Raw genomic sequence first — 20,871 nt, forward strand, 5'->3', positions numbered from 1 at the left:
ACCCACCATCAGCCAGACAAATCACTCCCCTACCTATGGGATCATGTACCACCAGATTTACTGTGGAGATGCTTAATAGTCTGTTTGATAACATGTCAGTTTTTTCAGGAGATAAGTAAAACAAAGGAAAACATTAAAACAGATTAAGACTTATTTGTATCAGTCACAGGCTCCTTGCTGCATTTTAATAAATATCAGGCAAGTTAAAGTAGTTTCTGTCCCAGTAGTTGCCAGAATAAAGCCAGTCCTGTGTGCCAGTATAGGGATTGGGGCCTTGGTGGAACCATCTGCAAAGAAACATACAGCATGTTAGTGAAGTTATTAACAAGCACTTCTACAAAAGTTCAGAACTGCTTTGCTGCATCTTCAGCAGTTTATTGTTCAAAGTCATTACTGTGATTGCAGGAGCCCTCTTGGTTTTAAATTTGTAAGTGAATTTAAAGTCATCGTCAGTGGCTAGATCTCCCCGTTCACCACACCGCTCAGATGTCTCCTAGGTGAAATTACTGACACCGGTGTTTTGTCACTTGACGCAGTCAAGACTACTGCATAAAAAAGTAGAGGTACAGTTTTAGTTCAAAGCAGTTGTGAACGATCATTTTGGCATGCATAAGCAGTAACAGTTTTTGCAAGACGTAAACACCACAAGCACTGCAGTCCTGAAAACAGAAAAACCATTATTTCTCCAGGATCTAGATTTCCCCTTGTTTTTTAAAGCTTTTTTTTTTTGCAATGCACTTAACTCAGAACACGTGTGCCAGCTACACCCAGTGCAGATGAAGCATCACCCACAGGCTGCAGGAGAAGTCCTGCCTTCTTACAACTTCACTGTGTTATACCACACTGTTAGCGCTGGGAGGCCACCCTGAATGCCCAGAAAGCCGATTCCACCTGCGTGAAGTTACTTGTAAGTTTGTGCTAAGCTGGTACAAGTCAGCTTGCTACAAGCTGTTCCTCTGGTTAATAAGCTCCACAGCTTCCTTTCACCTCCTCGCCGGCCAAAAAGTCTGTTCTTCCTTTCTATGCAATGAACACGCTCACTGAAGTAAGTTATGCGTGTGCAAGGCAGCCCATTAACTCAGCTCTTCCCTTCCAGGATACCATAATGTTTCAGAACAGAAATGAAAGCACATTCAGACCAAATATGCTTTTGTTTTTTAAAAAGATCCAAGTCATAAAGGGCACCAGAACTGCAGTGTCATGGTACAAAGCAGGGCAGCTAATACACAAGTCTTGCTTGACTCAAAAGATTTGAGATGCGTATCGGAAGAAATGCCTGGTACCGTCTTCAGTTGAACACATCAGTGGTTCTCCTGCTGTCCTGGTTAACTGCACTGAAGTCAACGGAACGTGTCCAGTTCATCTCCTGATTTACAGGTAGTAGCAGCTCACGCCAGAGCACAAAGCCAAGCATTTGCTGAGAGGCAGGGCTATAAGCACAGTTACCTCATCTCTCAGATTAAGGAATTCTACCACCCAATACCTCACTAGTGTGTCTTCAACACTTGTACAGGTCAGGACAACGTGCCCCTCTCCCAGCGACCACCTACTTCAATAGGAAGGGGAAAGGCGATGGGAAGAACTAAGTGTGAGAGAGAGAGGAGACCCAAAGCAATCAGATAATCTAGCCAGGTAAGCGATGGGGGAAGGAGGGGACTGATTTTCATCAAGAGCAACAGACCACTGTTGTGTTTCAGAACTGAACTAGTCTTTTACTCAAGACTACTAGTCAGTCTCTCAAACATTAAGTGTTCAACATGAATCCCTTCTTCAGAAACACCAGGACCCCACTTCTAAAAAAAAATAAAATAAATCACTAGGCACTTTGGAGAATTGTCTTAAAGGAGGAACTCTTCTACAAAGCAAGAAGCCTGCTTTTCTGTGGCAAAGCAATGGCATTAGATTACATCAGTTTGTATGACACTACAGATTATAACTGCAGGTGATCTCCTAGGAAGAGGTAGGAGCGTTCCCCTTCCCAGTATGCATTTCCCCCGCCCCCCAAACACAACTCTTCCTACACACTTTAGGTTCACCCTTTGGAGGCAGTCACACTTGGCGTTCCTACTGAAGAGATCACACACTATGAATTTTCTGCCAAAGCTTTAGAAACGTCCTGGAAAACAAAGAGTTCTTAAAGGATATCCCAGGCAAGTGCTGAGCGGGTCTACAGTACCTGCACACCACCACCAACCGATGAACCTCGTGAATGGTGTCTGCACTGACCACACACCCCAAACACCACTGCTCGCATTTGCCCCTTGGGAATTCCCCTATTTCCAATACCAACCTCAGGTGCTTTGAGTTGTATCTTAAGCTACTTCAGGCACCTGGTAGAACAGAGAGTAACAATCCCTTGCTTTCAAAACACTCGGTGAGAGCTAGAACCACTCTGAATTCAGGAAAGAATAAGGGAGATGCAAGGCTGTCCAGCACTTAACATGTTTACTTGGAAGCATTACAAAGATGTTATTTTCCACCAGTCTCAGGGCAAACAAACCCAAACACTTCAGGAGAGCAGGCACAGGAAAAAGACAAAGGCAGACATGTCCAAACCTGGGACTCTGGGATGATGGGTGACTTCATTTGAAAAAAAGAAAAAAAGTAATTTATAGTTACAAACAGACATTTTAAAGATATTTAATCCACAGTGTCTGGGTGTATTAATAGCCAGGTAACAGGAAAGAGATGAAGCTTGCTTACTTTTAGAGAGTTCAGCCCTATCATTTTTTTCAGTAAAGAGACTGCCAATTTATTACTATACTTTTAATTAGATCTTGTCTGGTCAAACTAGATTCATTTGGTTATGTTTTCAGAGTTTCCACTTAGCTTCTGTGTAAGAGCTCCCTCTCATCTTACAGTAAGAAAAGCACCCAAACCAACAGCAACAAAAAAAAAACCACCCCAGGAAAACCCATCCTGGCAGATCCCCTGCAAGCTAATTTTCCCCTTAGCTCTCCTGACTTTTGTAGTTAGTAGCCCTCTCAGAATGGAGACAATGCCTGGGATATTGTGGCGACAAAGTCACTTCACCAACTTTGAGCATAACTGTATGCCGTGGGAATACGGTATGGCCAGCACACAGCAACCGACCCACAAGTCCTGGGCAATAAGCTATCAGGTTCACCAGAGGAAGAATTTCCTCTTCTCTTTGGCCAAGCATGCAAATTTGAGGCAATTCTAAATTAATCAGCAACAACAGACCTTCCAACAGCTATCAGCAGCAACATCTTTTTCATGTCAGAACCAAGAGATGCTCAGAGAAGACGACAGCATTTGTATTTGAATACGGGTGTGCAAGCAGTGAGAGGGAAGGAACTGAGATCAGGCCTGATGCTTCTCTCTGGAAGTGCTACAGCCCGCAGGGACCAAGTCTGCAAATACAACCTGATGACGTCAGCTCTTCATGCTGACACAACACTGTACATCACCGGTGCGGACCGGCAGTTAACTGGAATGTTCAAAACCTTTATGTAACTACACACACACAGAGGCAAGCGCACTAACCTCGTCTTCCAGTCTTCCTCTGACTTTGAACGATTTTTGCGGGCAGTCCTTTGTTTTTCTTCTAGCCTTTTCTTTTCTTCACTAGCTAGATCTTGAAGGAATAAAAACAGAAACAGAAGTACAGAAGATGTTAAAGTGTATTATAAGACAGGGACATTACTTCATCTGACCCAGCAAATAAATAAGGGAAGTAGTAAACGTTGTCCATTTTCAAAGCCGCCTACGTAACACAGAAGAGCTTCTGGTTTAGTCTAAGAGCAAAGCCAGGCCAGCTGGGGCACAAGATCAGCCAATGGAATTCCACTCTTTCAAGACTGCTAAATATGTTTATCCATGGCCCGAGGACCCTGAAAACATGTTTATGTGACAGCAAATGTGAGGTAGGGGAGGTGGCATACCTAGAATTTATTTCAGTAGGGAAACTGATGAAGATATGCTGGATTTCTTTCCGGAGTCTGGCCACCTGCTTCTTGTTAAGGTTTGGGGCAAGTTGTTACTAATGCCTAGTTCCTGATCAACAGGGGTTGGAATACTCATTTCCAAACCACACAGAATTGTCTCTCTGCAGCATTCCTTCATTTTTTTGTTAACGTACTAAGGTCATGGTCCTAAACAAGCAGAACAGTTGCTTCTATTTGGCATAAAGGATGGTCAGAAGGGCAACTCAGACTAAGCAGCAGATTAGGTGAAGGGCAATCTCTTTCATACCCGAATCCTCAAAAAGCATTTCATAAACATCTGGGAAAGAAACAGTTGAGAGAATACTTTTAGGAAGACTATCAGCCAGTCCCAGTTACCCTGCCAGCTACTACTAACACACTACATATTACCAGTCTATCTGCTAGACAAACTTTATGCTGTTAGTATAGTTAAGGAATACGGTCTGTTGCTAATAACAGTTATGTGCACTTCAAGTTCAGACACACAAATTACGGGGGATGCTCTGAACCATGAATGTCCATCCTGCTGGCCATGAAAGAATCATACAGGCAGAAGAGACTGGTTGTGGGAATTCACTGATCTGCTTTTTTAAAAGCCTCAAAGAAGTGATTATCAGCTTCTGAGGAAAAACACCCACACAAGTACAACTGCACTGTACTATGCCCGTGTCACTGTTTTTCTGACCTCGATCTCAGACTATTTATCAGAAGTAGTCACAGTCACTGCCCTATCACACAGGTCAAACTGAATCAGAGGTTTCACAACTTACCCCAATCACTTAGCAATCCAGAGAAAGCAAGAGCCCCCAGCTTTCAGTCTACAAAGCTGGCCATCCCGCTTTAATATGCAAAATGCCAAAGAAAAAGGAGCAAAAGAGAGCCAGGGGAAGGCTGTTCCACACCACATTGAAGTATTTAATATCAAGTCAAGTGTCAGAAGACTAAAAGACACTTTTCACTCTACAGCATCTACAGTAACAATCTCTATGAGGTTTCTAAGCAGCACACTATTTCTACTCACTGAAAGTCTCTCATGTATTTCTAATTCACTATTCTAGGACAACAGAAGTGTTTAACTCCCAGTGAAGAATAATTTTGCATCAAGCTTATTTTTTGGCATTGCAGTTTCACTTAAATAGTTTAGACTGCATTTCTCAGAACTGGCACATCGAAACACTCCTTTTGCATCCGGCTGATGGAACCAGAGAACTGAAAAGTTCACAAATACTTCCTTTCGATGCTCAGAGATTGTCTCCTTCGACTAGTTTCCAATTATAGGGCTTGACTATGGAGCACAGCAGAGGGCCTAAAAGCTAGATAAAAAGCATGGCATCGTGAAGTTTAAGATTCTTGCTTTTATGGAAGAACATAAGCAAGGAGGTGGTGTGGTGAGTTCCTGGCCAGCAATTAAGCACCCACAAGCCGCTTGTTCACTCCCATCCACCCCAGAGGGTTAAGGGAGAGAATCAAAGAGCAAAAGCAAAACATACAGGTGAAATTAGAGACAGTTTAGTAAGTGAAGGGAAAGCAGAAAAAAAATGGAGGAAAAAGTGATGCAGAGGCTATCACTTACTACTTTCCACCAGCAGACCTGTACCCAGCCAGTCTCCAAGCATCAGCTGCTTCCCCAACCCATACAATTGATTGCTGAGCATGACGTTATGTGGTATGGAATCTCTCTTCGGTCAGTTTGGGTCAGCTGTCCTGACTGTGTCCCCTCCCAGCCTCTTGCCAACCCCAGAAACAGAGAAGGCCTTAACACTGTTCAGATGTGTTGATCAACCACAGCCAAAACACTGATGTGTCATCAACACTGCTTGTCTCACCAGCCTAAAACACAGCTGGGCTGCTGTGAGGAACATTAACTCCATCCCAACCAGCCCCAGTATGGGTGGGTGACACACCTCTCACTAGAAGCATACCACAGCCTGCAGAAGGCTATATTAAAGAGTGACTGTGTTGCGGCACGGAGGAATGTATATAGGTAGCTACTTAATCTAACAGTTCATCTAACAACTTGAATGTGAAACTTCCTTTTTTTTCCAGTCCCTCAGTTTTAACAAAAAATAAAAACACCTTTGCCAATAACTGAAGTTACCTATTTCTCCATTTTCCATGGCTCTGATATCTGGTCGTAGTCGGCAGTCAGTTTTGGGAATGACACTCTCCATTTCTTTGTCCAACTCATTCAAAGCCATAGCAAAGCTAGTAAAATTATACATCTGAAATTCAAAGACAAAGATAAAAGGTGACTTTATGATGTCTCTAGCTGCTAGTCTTAATACACAAGAAAGCTGCTGTCTGAAAACAAGCATCCAAGTGCTTTTTTATTATTTAATCACTCAAGATAGCAATACTTAAGATACCAGCAAAACTGCACTATCAGGCAGAGTGTAGGTGTTTAAGCAGGCCAGCATCCAGTTACTCAGTGCACTATTTCTCTCTTATCTTCTTTTTCCAGTCCTACTGGTATTTTCCCTATCTCTGTAGAGAGATTTCCCCCTCGATTAACCCACCGAGGGCACCTTTTTCATCTTCCAGTTGTCTTTCCTGTTGCACACATACCCTTGCATTCCAACCACGGGCTCTCCAGCTCCACAGCCCTTCACACACCGACTCATGCTACGCAGGCTTTGCAAGCGTCTCCTAGGAAGTGTCCTCTAATAAAGCCCTTCAGAAGAGATTTCTCACAAGGCAAGTACCTCGGTGGGGGGAGCAGGGTGGAGAGACGAGGTGGGGAAAGTCCCCATACCACTAGCTACATGAAGCATCCCGTTTTCCAGAGAAATTCTGCTAACTCTGGAGTCATGCCTGCGGCAGTTATCCCTCCAACCCCGCATTATAGGGTTACAATTGTAGTGGGAAAGTTTGTTGCAATAAACTGACAAATCCAGACTTGTTAATGAAAAAGACAACAAATGGATTCGCTTTGGGTTGAACATACAGAATAACAGGGTAACACACACTCTCAATAAGCAGAAGCATAGCTGACCTGTGCTGAATTTGGAGGTCTTGGAGTTATCTTCCATAGCAAAATACTTCCAGGAATAACGTACACGCTCTCAGAATCTGGTAATGGCATCTCATCTGGTTCCTCAGTGTTACCCACCTAAAGGTGACACACAAAGAAAAGAAAATGAGTTCTTGGGAGCCATAAGCCATTTATACCCATTCATTCCAACACTGGAACTTACATAAAATTATTTCCTTGACCAAAAATAAATAATTTCAGCAACAGAGAAACTTTTTAGATGCTTGTCAAGAAGGATTAACAGCATTAACATAGCATACATAGTCCCAATTCCGTCCCAATGGAAGACTTGCATCAACACCTTTGTAGCTATAATCTGGATATTCAAGCGTTAAGAAGTGTCAATTTTTCCATGACAGAGATGTCCCGTTTCCTCAAACTCAAGCATTTCCATGCATGGTATTTAGCTCCATTAAAGTTGAAGAATAGAAGTCACATTCCGTATCCTTCCACACAGAAACGCCAGCACATAATGCAATTGCTGTCTTCAGTTTGTGCACAACAGAAAGCCCCATGCTACTGCTCTTTGCTGAGAGGAACCTTCCTTTCCATGGACCACCACACTACTGAAATGGCAAACTGCAAATGTTAAATGAATATCCTAGATTAGCTACTTCTGGGAAGGGTGAAAGGGTATCCTAGGAAGGCTGACATACACAGCCTGAGACAGCTGCAGTGAAATGGTTTTCCCAGAAAGGCAAAAACTCCACCCAGGGTTACCAGGGCAGTAGACAGTAACTGGTGGTCACAGTGTAGATGTGACCTGAACTAGTTCTAAACCATCATCCTTTTTACGCACAGTTTTAAAGCAGCTGGGGTCCAACGCTGCTGACATTAATTCCGCCACACAAGCGCATGTTACAACAGTGAACTAAAGCCAGCTAGACAATGAATACGGCTCTCCCAAGAAAACTTGGCTGTCACTATTGCAGCTAAAAACAGCAGCACGCTTCAGAGACTACTGGAGATTAAAGCTAAACTTAAAGGCAACTAAAGCTTTAAATACTCTGGCTACATGCCAACAGCTTTAACCCTGCTGCTAATAATAAGCTTTGCTCTCTGATGGTTGCGTCAGATAATACAGACTGATGTTTCAGTGCAAAAAAATCCAGTACCCAAACTGGACTCAGTTGTCCCTGAGATGATTCATGTGTTATGCCTCCAAGAAAATGAAGAAGTATTAAGGATTGTGTTTCACTGTGGAGCACCTGGGTACAGCGCTTTTAATAATGACCAGGTTGCAAAGTAACCAGAATAACATGCCGACCAGGTTCAGTCCCTCAGCTATTAGGAAGATAAGCAGGGCTTTTAGTTGACTACATCTGAACTGTGCTGGCAACCTGCCGTTCTGTCCTTTAAAGGGCACTGATCAAATCTTTCAGAAATCAGGAATTTGAAGCAGAACAGATCAGAAAGATATCCTTATATCAAAACAAAGACACTTCAATACCAGACCAGTCAAACTCCAAACCAACTTTTATAGAAAGGCTACAATACACACTGCAAATTTGTGCCTTGTTGGATACATAATCTTAAAAATGTCTTAAGAATTACAAAGAACTAGGTAAAAAGTGGATTTTCATGTGCTCTCGCCACAATGGTCCATATGTTATGCTCAGTGCCACTCAACCTCTCAGTATATGGCTAGGAGGGTAGTAACAGACCTCGCCAAAGCAAGACCTCTGGTGTCTGTAAATGAGGTACATGTGAGGGCAGCTGCTGTTGCCTTACATTGTACTCTTCCATATATTTGCACTGAAAATTCTGCAAGAAATGCTTCATCCTGATTAAAAAAGGCTCTAGTTCATTCAGACCAGAATCATCCTGGTCTAACCCCAGGTCTACCATAACTCTTCCGACACTGGTAAAATGTCACCTTTGTGTACATGAAGCCTTGTCTAGCTCCCTGCAAAGTTATTTTTCCTTAAGTTTTATCCCCATAAAAATTAAAAGGATTCAGAGGAAAATCTGGGGCAATTTGCAAAAGGACTCACATATAAGCAGGTCCTCTCAAGAGAGATGGAAGCAATTCTTCCTTAGTAACAACACAGCACAAAGGAATAGCTGAAAAACAACTAAATAAATCTGAAAATTCTAATTAGGAGAAGTTTGAAAGGCCATATACTTTCATGCCTGAATGAATCCTTCACTACCATGAAGCGACAAACCACATCCAGACGTTATACATGAGACTTGGCTCACCTAGATGTTCAAAACCCATAAACCATATCAACTCCTCAAACACAAGAGGGCAGCGGGAATACATATTCAACAAAGACTACCTGATTCATGGCGTGCATTACAAAGCTTTCTGTTTTCTACACAAAATAGTTCCGTTAAATGAGTAGAAAAAGCATGCTTTTCTAGAGTCAGAGCAACATTGCAACTTGAGCTTTATGCAATAGGATGCTTCATTTTGCAGTGAAAAGCAAGGATCATCTTAAGCATTGTTAGAAAATGCAAAGTGGTAGCTGAACAAAGACACAGAGTATGTTTTTCTTTGCTCCTTCTCCCTAGAGCTCACAGGGTCAGACTCAAAGAGAAGCATTAATAATCCCCAGTGCTTTAGCACTCTCCTGATGACAAGCACCAGAGCAAGCTCAGATACAGCAACACTCTGATCCTGCACAGGAACAACTGCTTTCAGAGTTCTGTCTCTTTTTTCTTACCAACACCCAAACCAACAAAAAAAAAATCCGGCTTCAGTCACCAAAGGGGAACAGTCCCTGTTTTAAGCTACTATGTGAGTGGTTATTCTTCATCAAGCTGTATGTTGTCACCATCACCATTCACCTTAAACCAAAAAGCATACTGCTGACCAGAAGTCTAGAAAAATTAAGAATGAGGTTTTCTTCCCCCCAGAGGAAAAAATAACACAACTGTGGAGAGAAAAAAAAAAAGCAAGCATTTGTATGGTTGTGAAAATTTAATAGAATGCAATACAAAAATTCCTTGTAAAAGCTGGAAAGTACGATCTTCTATCAAGATGAGAAAGTCGTCTATCCTGCCTCTAGGAGTCAAAACCCTCCTATTGGAATATAAATGTTATCATATGTGATCAGAACCTTGGTTCAACTAATGGATGTGCTATTTCCTCCATGTGACTTGGGAGGAGGAGGCAGGTAATGAATCAGCCAGTATTTAGATCACACCAAGTTTTGGGAAGTTTGAATACAAGTCCTTGAGAGAAAATATTTTATCCCTTAATGCTGGTACTCATCCAATCCGTTTTGTATCCTTCTAGGAAAGAGAGACTAAGTGAAAAGAAATCTTAATGCTCTTCGATGCTACTAAAATATTTAGCTGTCTTATCACACTTTTAATATATCATCTCTTTACATGATTAATACCTGTTTACTGCTTTTCTTCTCTTCTGCATTTTTCTTGTCATTTTTTTTGTAAGCTTCGAATGTAGCTGGGTCAACACTGTACAAACACTCGGTCCACTTCCCATACAGTGCACAAAGTTTCTTTTTGCTGTCAAAAAAAGACTAAGTTTACAAAGGAGCTTAAAGAGATTTATTTCAACATTTCAGACAGAAATACTTGAAAGAACTTTTCAGAACAACTCTTCAAACTCCAATACTGGTGTTGCATGATTCACAGCCTTGCTGTTGCAGGTTCATGCCCTTGACAGACTATGTTAAATGCATTCAGTTCTACAGCTCCTGTGCTCCTGTCAGAAACAGAGGGCAGACATTTGTTTCCTATTAGGAATGAAGCTGTTACCTTTTGTCCTGAATGTAGCCTTCAACTTTGTGCAACTCCTTCCCGAAGAGGCCACAGGGCTTGAAGCTTAGTACACATTTCTCACCAGTTCTAAAGGCAGAACAAGAGCGCACTAATTACTTCCAAATGCTTTTCCTTTTCAAACTTGCAGCAACTGAAAGCACTCTCACTCTTAACTTACTTATGGTTAGTTATTTCCACATTTCCATACTGCTCAATCCAAAGTTTGCCCACAATAATGTTATGCACACAGCACGTAGGATTTGTCCACGTGTAGGCTTCATTGTGTCTAAGGGAGGGGAATAAAAATTAAAATACTGTATCTTTGTACTGGATGTCACTCCTGCAACAAGCCATCATCTATAAAGCGTACCAAGTCTTGAAACAGACATGGCAATAAGTCAGGAAACCCAAGAAGTTTATTAACTTACTGCTACGGATTTTAACAATTCCTTAAAACAGCTACTTCAGTGCAGTCACTGTTAGCACTGAATGACATGAGGAAAGTCAACAGGACTCACGTGTGCTAGTCTTAGTAAGACTGATGTCCAGGCATCTGCGGAACACACAGACACCAGCCCTAACAACTGCTACTATTAGTATGCAGCATATCAGGAGAAACGATGGCAGTTCCTTTCATCCTCTCACCCCGCCTCCCCGCAAAGCGATCTGCCATCAAACACTAGGATGTGGGTGTTAGACATGCCCATTCCCGAGTCATGAGACTAATGCACACTAATCATTATGGACATGGCCACTGTGTCGACGCAATTATTAATTATCAACTTACTCAAGAAGCTCCAAAGTCATTGTGCCTTTTGGTTCTGCTTCCACACTCTTGCCCCAGAATTTGAGTTTAGGATAAATTGATCCATGAAACACAAAATCATTATTTAAACCTTCAGCATAGAAAGCACTGATTGGTGGATGATGGCTAACTTGCTCTGAGAGAAGTCTAAATCCAAGATCATCTCTGCAAAATAAAGATAACCAAAAAGCATGTATCTACGTATCAAGTGTAGTGACATTGCAGTTCTATTCCCCAGGGTGAAACAGACAGTTGGACCCATGCATAGTTGCTGTACTCAGTGCAAGAATTGGTTAAAACCCTAGGATAAAACAAAAAGACAGATCAACTAACAAATAGAACATCCTCATTCTAAATAACTGAGGACACAATGTAAAAAGGTAATAAGAACTACAAAATCTGATCAGCCAATATGTCTACTTTTCACAGCGATCTCTTTCTTAAACTTTTGCATAAACATAGGCCAAAATCTCACCTGAGAGAAAAATATGCCCTAAGTGCAGCTGCACACTAATACACTAGTATTGCCTATTTGTATTCTGGACACTCACACAATGAATATTAATTCTAACACCTCTGCTATGTACCACGCATCTTTTCATTCAGAAGGTTTCAGAAAAAAGCCATTTTTGTAATTAAAGCTTGCTTTTAAACCTGGCAAATTTCATTTGCCTGCTTGAAAAAGTTAAGCAGTTTCCCTCCACTGGAAGGTGCATTGCTGAACACCAACACACATTGAAAGCGCCTCCAGCAGCTGCTAAGAGAATGGGTGGAATCTTACAAGCTGAAGAGTAGTCTGCAAGCCACCTGACAACTCTAATGAAACACTAGTTACACAGAATACCACTTTCTACTCTTCAGTGCATCTTCTGTTCATTACCTGATCAATTCATATGTCTCTCCAAGCAATGGGTTGAACGGTTTCCCTGTACGTTCCCACTGCGAGGCTACAGCAGACACAGCAAACGCAGCAACACACTATTCAAAAGAGTAAGAGTACACAGTTAATCTCCTGGATTTTAGTCTTTATCACGTATCAACAGCAGTCAAGGTATTATAGAACGATTCTTCTGAAATAGCTTAGCAAAGTTCTGTTTGCAAGGCAGGGGAATAAACAGTTTTCATCAAAAGGCTAAAAAAGTGAGCCTTAGGTAAAGCAAAACATTTTCCTAGATAAACAGAACTGGTTAATGAAGAGAATCTGAAGAGAATCTGACATGCAGTAAATTACAGGAGTTCCTCCTATAATGAGACTATCTATGAAGAAAAAAATCCCAACACATTCATCAAGAGCTAGCGCAAATTATCACACCCAAAGTACCTGCATTCGCTCAGTTGTGCTGGAAAGTGAGCTGGCTTTGTGGATGAGGTATGTGTGCTCCATATACTCTGTAAGTCGCTGTAGAAAGCTCAGTGGCTCATTGAATATAACCGGCATTGTGATCTTCGACAACTCCTGATGCACAAATGAAATTTGTGTAAAAACCCCAAATGATTAGATACATTGACCTGCAGTAACCCAAGTGTAATTGGCTTATTACAAAAATAAATGATGCTCTTAGTGCTAATACAATGTGCTTGACCTGGCTCCACTAAAGCTGAAAGGAAAAAACCCTATACATCCCTTATGAGCTTGATAAGCCTATCTGTGTTGATGTTAAGGTTACTTTTAAAACAAAAAGAAAACCAAACATCAAACAAACTTCCTATCAATAAATGCATTAGGAAGGTGAGAAAACAATGGAATTAAGTATTAAGGACCCTTTTAAAGGCTAAGTTATTTATTACTCTTAAAATAGATATAGGCCATCTAATTACTTAAACATATTATCTTTTTTGGAGGCAGGTGGGCAAGCAGGAGGAGAATGATGAGAAAGGACAGGGAAATGTGGTGGCACAGGAGTGAAAACAGGGATTCTGGGTTCTGAAGAAAAAAGGAATGTTTGTAACAGGAATAAAAATTCAAAAGAGGTCCCACAGTTTTGATGCTGTTTATTCTCTTCTCCAGTTTTAAAAAGCATGCTCTCTGAATGCATAACATAGCAATGTTTTAAACTGCCTGCGGTAGCAAACTGAAAGCACATAGGATGACCACTGGCAATGTGTGCAGTAAACAGCACTGCTCTTAACCATAATAGCTGCATCGGCACTAACAGCTTTGGTAGACACTGGTATAATCCACTCCAAGTTCTGCTCCCCCTCCAAAACTGCAACTTCAGTGCAGGAATTTCTGCAAAGCAGAATTAAGACCTTTATGGCCCGCCCTCGCACACACCTTATGCAAAGCAGGCTTTCAGTCTGCTCTTTACATCCTAAGGTTATAACACCGTTCTGCTAAAGCCACTGTGAGAAGCCTCAGATGCTTCACAACAACTCGGGCGACTTGGAGCTGCTGATAAAGGCGTTCCCCAGTCTCATTGCTTGGTGCTGTTTTTAACTACAGCAGGGGCGGGGGAGAAAAACAACAGCAACTAAACACACGTTCTCTTCTGTAGGCTACTGTTACAGGCTGACAGAGGCTTATCAGCAATAAGCACTTTCAGCCTATTGCAGTATCTAATGGAGAGATCCAACCCTCTCAATTCAGCCTTAGCTGGAAGCAGATTAGATGCCAACCAAGCAAACCTCTGATTTGGCCACCATCTGGCCAGTAACACCATGGAGGGGAAGACCAAGATACTACGGGAAAGGGAAAAAAGTAAAACTAATGTAGTTGGTTTTTTTGGTTTGGTTTTGTTCAAAGTAAAACATTTTTGCTACCACAAAGTTAAAGGGTTAAAATTACTAAAGGAATACTGCTCCGATCAAGTCTTACCCTTGAGTTGTGAAAGCAAATAAAGCACAAGCAGCAAATAAATAAAAAAAATCCTTCTCCCCAACAAGTTTTCATTTGGTCCTCAAATGAAACAATTTCATATTTTTTATCATAGTTTTCTGATTACCTACCATTCCAATGCATTTTCTTAAGATACTCCAGATACTGAAGTCATTTCTGGAAAACATCGGAGATGGCAAGCTTGTTCTGCAGGAAGGAGCAGAGAAGAAAGCAGAAGTAAGAAAAGTTTTCCATTACTAACCATGACTAAGAAACCCAAATACTCTTTTTTGAAAGTAACAGTTTTCCAATTTTTAAATTAAAAATGAAAGGGGAACAACAGTGCTACTTTGAAGCACTTAAACTGTTTTACCTGCACAGAAACCTGAATTTCTCCAAACACAGAACCATTTCTTCATTTTGCATAAGAGCAGTGGAAGAGAATTTCTACATTAGTTATCAGAACAGTGTTTTCACAACGGCACCATTAAGATATTTAGTTGTGTCTTTGTGAGAAAAAGTAAGTTCTTTCTAAGTAGGTACATAGGTGTACGTCCACTGTGTCTCAACAGATTTGAGGGTTAAACAGTGGGTTGGTTTTTTTTTTGCTAGTCACCTGTATACTGACAATGAAGAGCCATGAAATTTATTGCTTATATTAAAATCAGCCCTCTGTAACAACAGAAAAAGCAGCATCATTAAAGAACAGAAAACACAGCAGCCTGTTCTACAGGGGGCTGACACATCCTGAAGCAAGTCTTAAACACACTTTCAAGATCAACATTTAGGCTGTGTAATACACCCTGTATTTCTCAGCTTCATGAGAAATCAGGCACAGATTTTGTTCAGTTTTCTTACTGAAAACTGACCATCTGAAGTATTAATCCAATTTAGCTACAGAAAGGCGTAAACATAGGTCAAAGACCTTTGTCCACAACAACAGTAAAATTTGTGTTTAGATCATGAACCATGAGATCATTACCAATGAGAAAAATTCAAGAGGTAAGAATCACCTACAACTCACTCAAACTGCATGAACTATTTGAGTTTCAAAGTTTAGTTAACTCCATCTAAATGATCGTGCTGCAGTCCTAACCAAGAAGGTCTTGTCTCCCCTCAAAGTAGCTAAAGCAGTATCTTTTTTAGAGAGTGTGAACAAGCTGTAGCTGCCTCCTCCACTTCATTTTTCTGATAAACATTGCCAAGAGGAGGCGGGGGGGGGAATCTATTCAGGCTAAGTTGTTAGCTTCAGTAGCCTTACTTGCTGTGTTACCTTCCCATACTTATCTGCTACTGAAACACTTTTACCAGGGTGGATGCTTCAGTTTTCAGAAAGAACAAAACCAGAAAGTGTTCCTTAAAATAAAATATTTCGTGAAATAGATCATCTTGAATGTTATTAACTATAAAATACTTCTGTGGATGCTTTGATACAAGTCTCCAGGAAAGGACAGTGTCCACCAAGTATTTGGTCTTCATTTGCAGTGTTTACTTATTTTTTCTGTGTATTCTGTAATGAATGCAGTTAACAGCACAGGTTATTTGTGTTTAAGTAAGCCCTTCTGCATGTAAAACACACTCATGCGTCTCTCGTTTACTAAAGTATACACAGGGATTGCTTTCCTTACATATTAAAACTTACATTTTCATTAAAGTTAACCTGTCCCTCCAATTTGTTTAATTACTTGAAAGTTGGCATTCAGCTTCAAGCCATTCATCTCTATTTCTTACCTATATCAGCCAAACCTGATACAGGAGTCAGTTCCTTTCTCCATAGAACACACACATAGTGAAGAAACAAAGCAGTTTTAAAACACCAAGAAAGATTGCAGGGACAAGTAAGGACATGTAGAAAAATGACAGGCAGCCAAGACTTGAGGCCTACTAACCTTGACACACTCCCTGTAATTAAGGGAAAGGTTTGTGAATGCAAAAATTTCCTTCCAGATGTCAATTTTAGAAACAACTCAGGAAGTTCATTTTAGTTTTAAGTGACCAAAACATCTGCTGGAATTTCTGTGCAGTGGAACAGATAAAATGTATTTAAGATCACTCACATAAAAACACTTGTTCAAAGCATTATCTATAGTAGATCAGCTACTACAGGAATCTTGTGGAGAAGGAGATATATGGTGTGAAAAAAGTGTGTTTGACTTGCTCTTCATGCAACTCTGACAAAATAACCTCCGAGCTCTCAAAAAGCTAAACACAAGCATATTTGTATTCTGAAAGGCCCCCAATGGGGGTCCAAAGGGAAAGCTGACTACCAGGTTCTTGATCTTTTCCAAAGTGAAACCATAAAATTGGCTTCTGTTTATTGCCATAATTTGTTTCACTTCTGGCTCCTCATGTTTACTTTTTCTTGTCTTCACTGTTTGTTTTTTTTTTTGGGGGGGGGGGAAGGTGTTGTTTGTTCTGTTTGTTTTGGTCAGGTTTGTGGTTTTGGTAGGTTTTTTTGGTTTTTGTTTTTAAAGTTTGGCTCAGATTAAAAATTCCCCTCTTAAAAAGAAGTGATTTGAATACTTCCAAATTGTTTAATGTACTAGTCTTCTATCTCTCAAATCCTCTCCCAGAAAGTTTTCAAAAATTAAGTCCACTTTCAAAACACACTGTGAACAATCAATAGGATGGAAACTACATTAAAAAAACTCAGAATAAGACAGCAGATTATAAGCAGCACTGGCTTCACCTATCTTTACATGTACATCCCAACACTTTTAATTCTTTGGAACCAACAGATTTATTCCTGCATCTCCAAAACCAAAACACCAACCCCACCTCCCAATTAAAAACTGATCTTCACCTTCCTGTGCAAAACCCTCACCTTTCAAATAAGAGAGGCAGATTAGAGCTCAGCTTTTCTAGATGAAGGTAGGAAATAGTCTTATTGATACCGACTGCTAAACAGCATTAGGTACTGTCATGTGCAACACAAAAGCAGCTGCAGATCCTCTATTTATCTGAGGAACTACAGTAAAGTATCAAGATTTTAAGCAAAATAAATTAATCTAGTCTATTCTCTAGGTGACTTGTTTCCATGTGGTTAACACAAATGGAAGCTAAACAAAAAAGTTATAGCAAACCCAAGGCTATAAGGATGGCATTAAGTGCTGTCAACATATTCTGACCCCCTCACTTTCCAAAGCATCAAGAAGTTAAGGTTTCTGCTCCAATGACGACACAAGTGGCATCACAGAAGATGCATGTTTGACCACATGCCCTGTAACTAGCCCCAAAACCAAGAGGCACAACAGCTCCAGGTAGGTAACAGTTCTGAGGTCGGCCCCTACCACACCAAACATCACTGTCATCAAGAGCCTCAGAAACGAGGCTAGAAACACCACACAACTCCCAGCCCTGGAGAAGGTTCTCCTGGAGGTAAAGTTTAAATTGGCTGAGGTCTTGGGAGAAACAGTTTGCATCAATGTATCTGTGAACAAATCCCAGTGTGTCACCAAGATGCCGGGTAAAAAAGTTTGACATTACAGCTGAACCTATGGTGATTTAGTCACTTGAAATACAACCATACATTCTTATCTGTATGCAAAACAGATGTCTCCACTAGCAGTAAATTATTAGCCAGTCAATTTATGCACTCGTTTTACTCCAACATCCTATACTCTTTACTACTAGAAGACAGGTAACTCAGAAACAACTTATGCAGAGGTACTTGTTTATTACTTTTCATTTTCCTTTGTAAACCCAGCAGATCTTAAATGCTCCTCCAGCCACCTGCTGCCTACAGTTCTGACAGCATAGTGCAGCACTACGGAAACTTGACAAGTTACTTTTTTATAGTAAACAGAAGATCAATTCCCATTAAAACTCCTCAAGACAATGCATGTCAACATGCACCATCATTTTCATGCTGATCATGAATTGCCTCCTCTCTCCTCACTGTTTCCAACGTAATGAATGCAGTGCAGATGTCTACCTTCACCTAGTACTTCCCCATCACCCCTGAACTTTCTGCTCTAATTAGGAAAGGCACTTAGCCAAGGCCATAAATACTACCTTGCTAACAGTACAAGAGCACAAAGCAACATGCTTAGTCAGCTGCCTTATGTTATCTTTCCAAACCACCCTGTTACTCCACCCAAGCCCTCATTCGCCTTAGTCTTTACCTAGTATGAGAGGGACATACATAGAATCATAGAATGGTTTGGGTTGCAAGAGACCTTAAAGATCATCTGGTTCTAACCCCCCTGCCGTGGGCAGGGACACCTTCCACCAGACCAGGTTGCTCAAAGCCCCATCCAACCTGGCCTTGAACACTGCCAGGGATGGGGCAGCCACAGCTTCTCTGGGCAACCTCTGCCACTGCCTCAACCTCCCTCACCGGGAAGAATTTCTTCCTAATATCTAATCTAAATCTCCCCTCTTCCAGTTCAAAGCCATTGCCCCTTGTCCTATCACTCCACACCCTTGTAAGAAGTCCCTCCCCAGCTTTCTTGTCGGCCCCTTTAGGTACTGGCAGGCTGCTCTAAGGTCTGCCCGGAGCCTTCTCTTCTCCAGGCTGAACAACCCCAACTCTCTCAGCCTGTTCTCACAGCAGAGGTGCTCCAGCCCTCGGATCATCTTCGTGGCCTCCTCTGGACTCGCTCCAACTTGAAACATCAGGTCTCTGACATTACCACATACTTCAAGAGTCACTGCAATTTAACTATTTAAGATACCAACTAATTAAAGCATGCCTTGCTTGCTTCTGTAAAATTAAATACTTAATTTCCTGTTTTTACAGAAATCTGATGTCCACATCATCATTCCGCACATCCAGAACACTTCCAAAGTAGTCTTTTTGAAATATGCTGAAGTCTGGCTTGATCTGTAGCACAAACATTATATTGCCCTTTCACTGCAACTCGAGAATAGTGGTGTCTATTACATCTCATTAACTCCAGACCTATTGTCCTCCTTTATCAGCAAGGAAACAAACAAAAATGGATCATTTGACAATACAAAATAAAGCACATAAAACATGGATGAGACTTTTAGAATGAGACTCCCTTTTGTTCACATTTGGGTTTCTGATACCAGGCTAGCAATATTTTTCGTTCATTTCTGATACCAACAGAAGGATCAAATGACTGGAAATTAAAGAGGCAAGCGGAGGCACAGGTCATTAAAGATACATGACGGAATTAAAATCCACATAGATTTCAGTAAGATCTATAAAAACAAATGTGTCTATTTTTACACAGCACATTATATTTTATTTTTACTTACTCAGATTTGATCATCAAGAAACAAGATGCAAAGGAGCACACTAGCCTTGGAAAAATAGTCTTTATAAAATCATAGCGCAACCAACTACTTGTCAATCATTTCTAACAAAGTTTTAAAAGCTTTCACAGTTACCTTTTCAGAGATTCCTGTGGTCTTTTACTCACCATTAATACATATTTTAACACCGTAAGAACAGGCAAAATCCTACCTGTGTTTTTTGATTCCGTTAGACAGCAACTCCCCACTGCCACAAACCTTTTCTTCAGACATGCCTGAAGTTACTGTATCTTTTGAATCCATGCTGTCCTCTAATGAGTAGGCTGTTGTTTCAAACCCACTTAATGATTTTTCAGATTCTGAATCTGCAAAAGAGCGGGTGCATGTTAATGAATCTTCCACCTGTGCTAGACTTCAGTCACTACCAGATCTTCCCTCTTTGTACAAAACTGAAACCTAAGTAGGCTACTGTGTCCTGATGACAGCATTCATTTGGTAAGTAACTAGTACTGCCACAGACTGCTGCAGCTCTGTATTTAGGTATAAAGAGATTGCATGATAAGCAAGAACACAGTATATTAAAAATCCTCTATCAAACAAAGCCAAAACCTGACATTTTTATTAAATTCAAGCTACTACAGCTTGCTTAGGACAAGCATCAGTGTCATAGATGCCAGTACCTTACCTAACTAAATAGCAGTTACCTCAACATTCAAGTATTGACTCCTCCTTCTATATAAGATTTCAGTTTGGTCTAAATTCTTAGACACTCAGTGCTGTTCAGCAACCTTCACTTCCCAGCTTACTGAACAAGTATCAAAGAACAGAAGGAGGTATCATACACAGTGGATTACATCAGCCACGTAAGTCCCAGCAAAGTCTAAATGATAAGCTCACCACTGAATAAGGTAAACTTTGTACTCTGGAAGGTAGGTTAATAGTACAATCCACATCACATCTAAAACTAAAACTAACATCAACGACACCACCTTGTTTCCAACCAGTGTTTTGGTCAGGTAGCGCTTGACCAGCTTGGAAGAAGAGACAGTCTTGCCCCAAATCAGAAAGTAAAAATTTCCTGGCAAAAGGTTGTATTTTTGGTCCATGTTTTCCTTTTGAACTGGATAAGATTGTCAAAGGACTATCCAATTGCAAGTCCCAGGAAGCAAGGGAACAGCTCAAGACAAGTAAAGATGCACCAATTTCTATCCCATTTGGGTAATCCTTTAGCAGAAACCAGGTACGACACTGAATGGTAAACAGCTTAATGTAAGCCTCACTGCTTCTGAAAAAAAGGGAACCCAAACTAGTAGTAGAC

The 20,871-nt window shown here is 40.9% G+C and overlaps 1 protein-coding gene across 1 annotated transcript in view; it reads right to left on the bottom strand.

Moving 5' to 3' along the window:
• Nucleotides 1–159: 159 nt before the first annotated feature.
• The window catches only part of OSBPL1A (oxysterol binding protein-like 1A), a 27,109-nt gene continuing 6,397 nt past the window's right edge, over nucleotides 160–20,871 (bottom strand). Inside the window, exons 2-13 of the mRNA XM_009699560.1 lie at nucleotides 19,765–19,918; nucleotides 14,462–14,537; nucleotides 12,837–12,971; nucleotides 12,396–12,493; nucleotides 11,498–11,680; nucleotides 10,889–10,996; nucleotides 10,708–10,797; nucleotides 10,329–10,455; nucleotides 6,940–7,056; nucleotides 6,046–6,169; nucleotides 3,508–3,598; nucleotides 160–287 (exon numbers count right to left, since the gene is read on the bottom strand). Of these exons, the coding sequence (XP_009697862.1) occupies nucleotides 185–287; nucleotides 3,508–3,598; nucleotides 6,046–6,169; nucleotides 6,940–7,056; nucleotides 10,329–10,455; nucleotides 10,708–10,797; nucleotides 10,889–10,996; nucleotides 11,498–11,680; nucleotides 12,396–12,493; nucleotides 12,837–12,971; nucleotides 14,462–14,537; nucleotides 19,765–19,856 (1,344 nt within the window). The 5' untranslated portion in view covers nucleotides 19,857–19,918 and the 3' untranslated portion in view covers nucleotides 160–184. The remainder of the gene's footprint in view (nucleotides 288–3,507; nucleotides 3,599–6,045; nucleotides 6,170–6,939; nucleotides 7,057–10,328; nucleotides 10,456–10,707; nucleotides 10,798–10,888; nucleotides 10,997–11,497; nucleotides 11,681–12,395; nucleotides 12,494–12,836; nucleotides 12,972–14,461; nucleotides 14,538–19,764; nucleotides 19,919–20,871) is intronic.

Source organism: Cariama cristata, unplaced genomic scaffold (assembly GCF_000690535.1).
Source record: "Cariama cristata isolate BGI_N322 unplaced genomic scaffold, ASM69053v1 scaffold14624, whole genome shotgun sequence".
Lineage (NCBI taxonomy): Eukaryota > Metazoa > Chordata > Aves > Cariamiformes > Cariamidae > Cariama > Cariama cristata.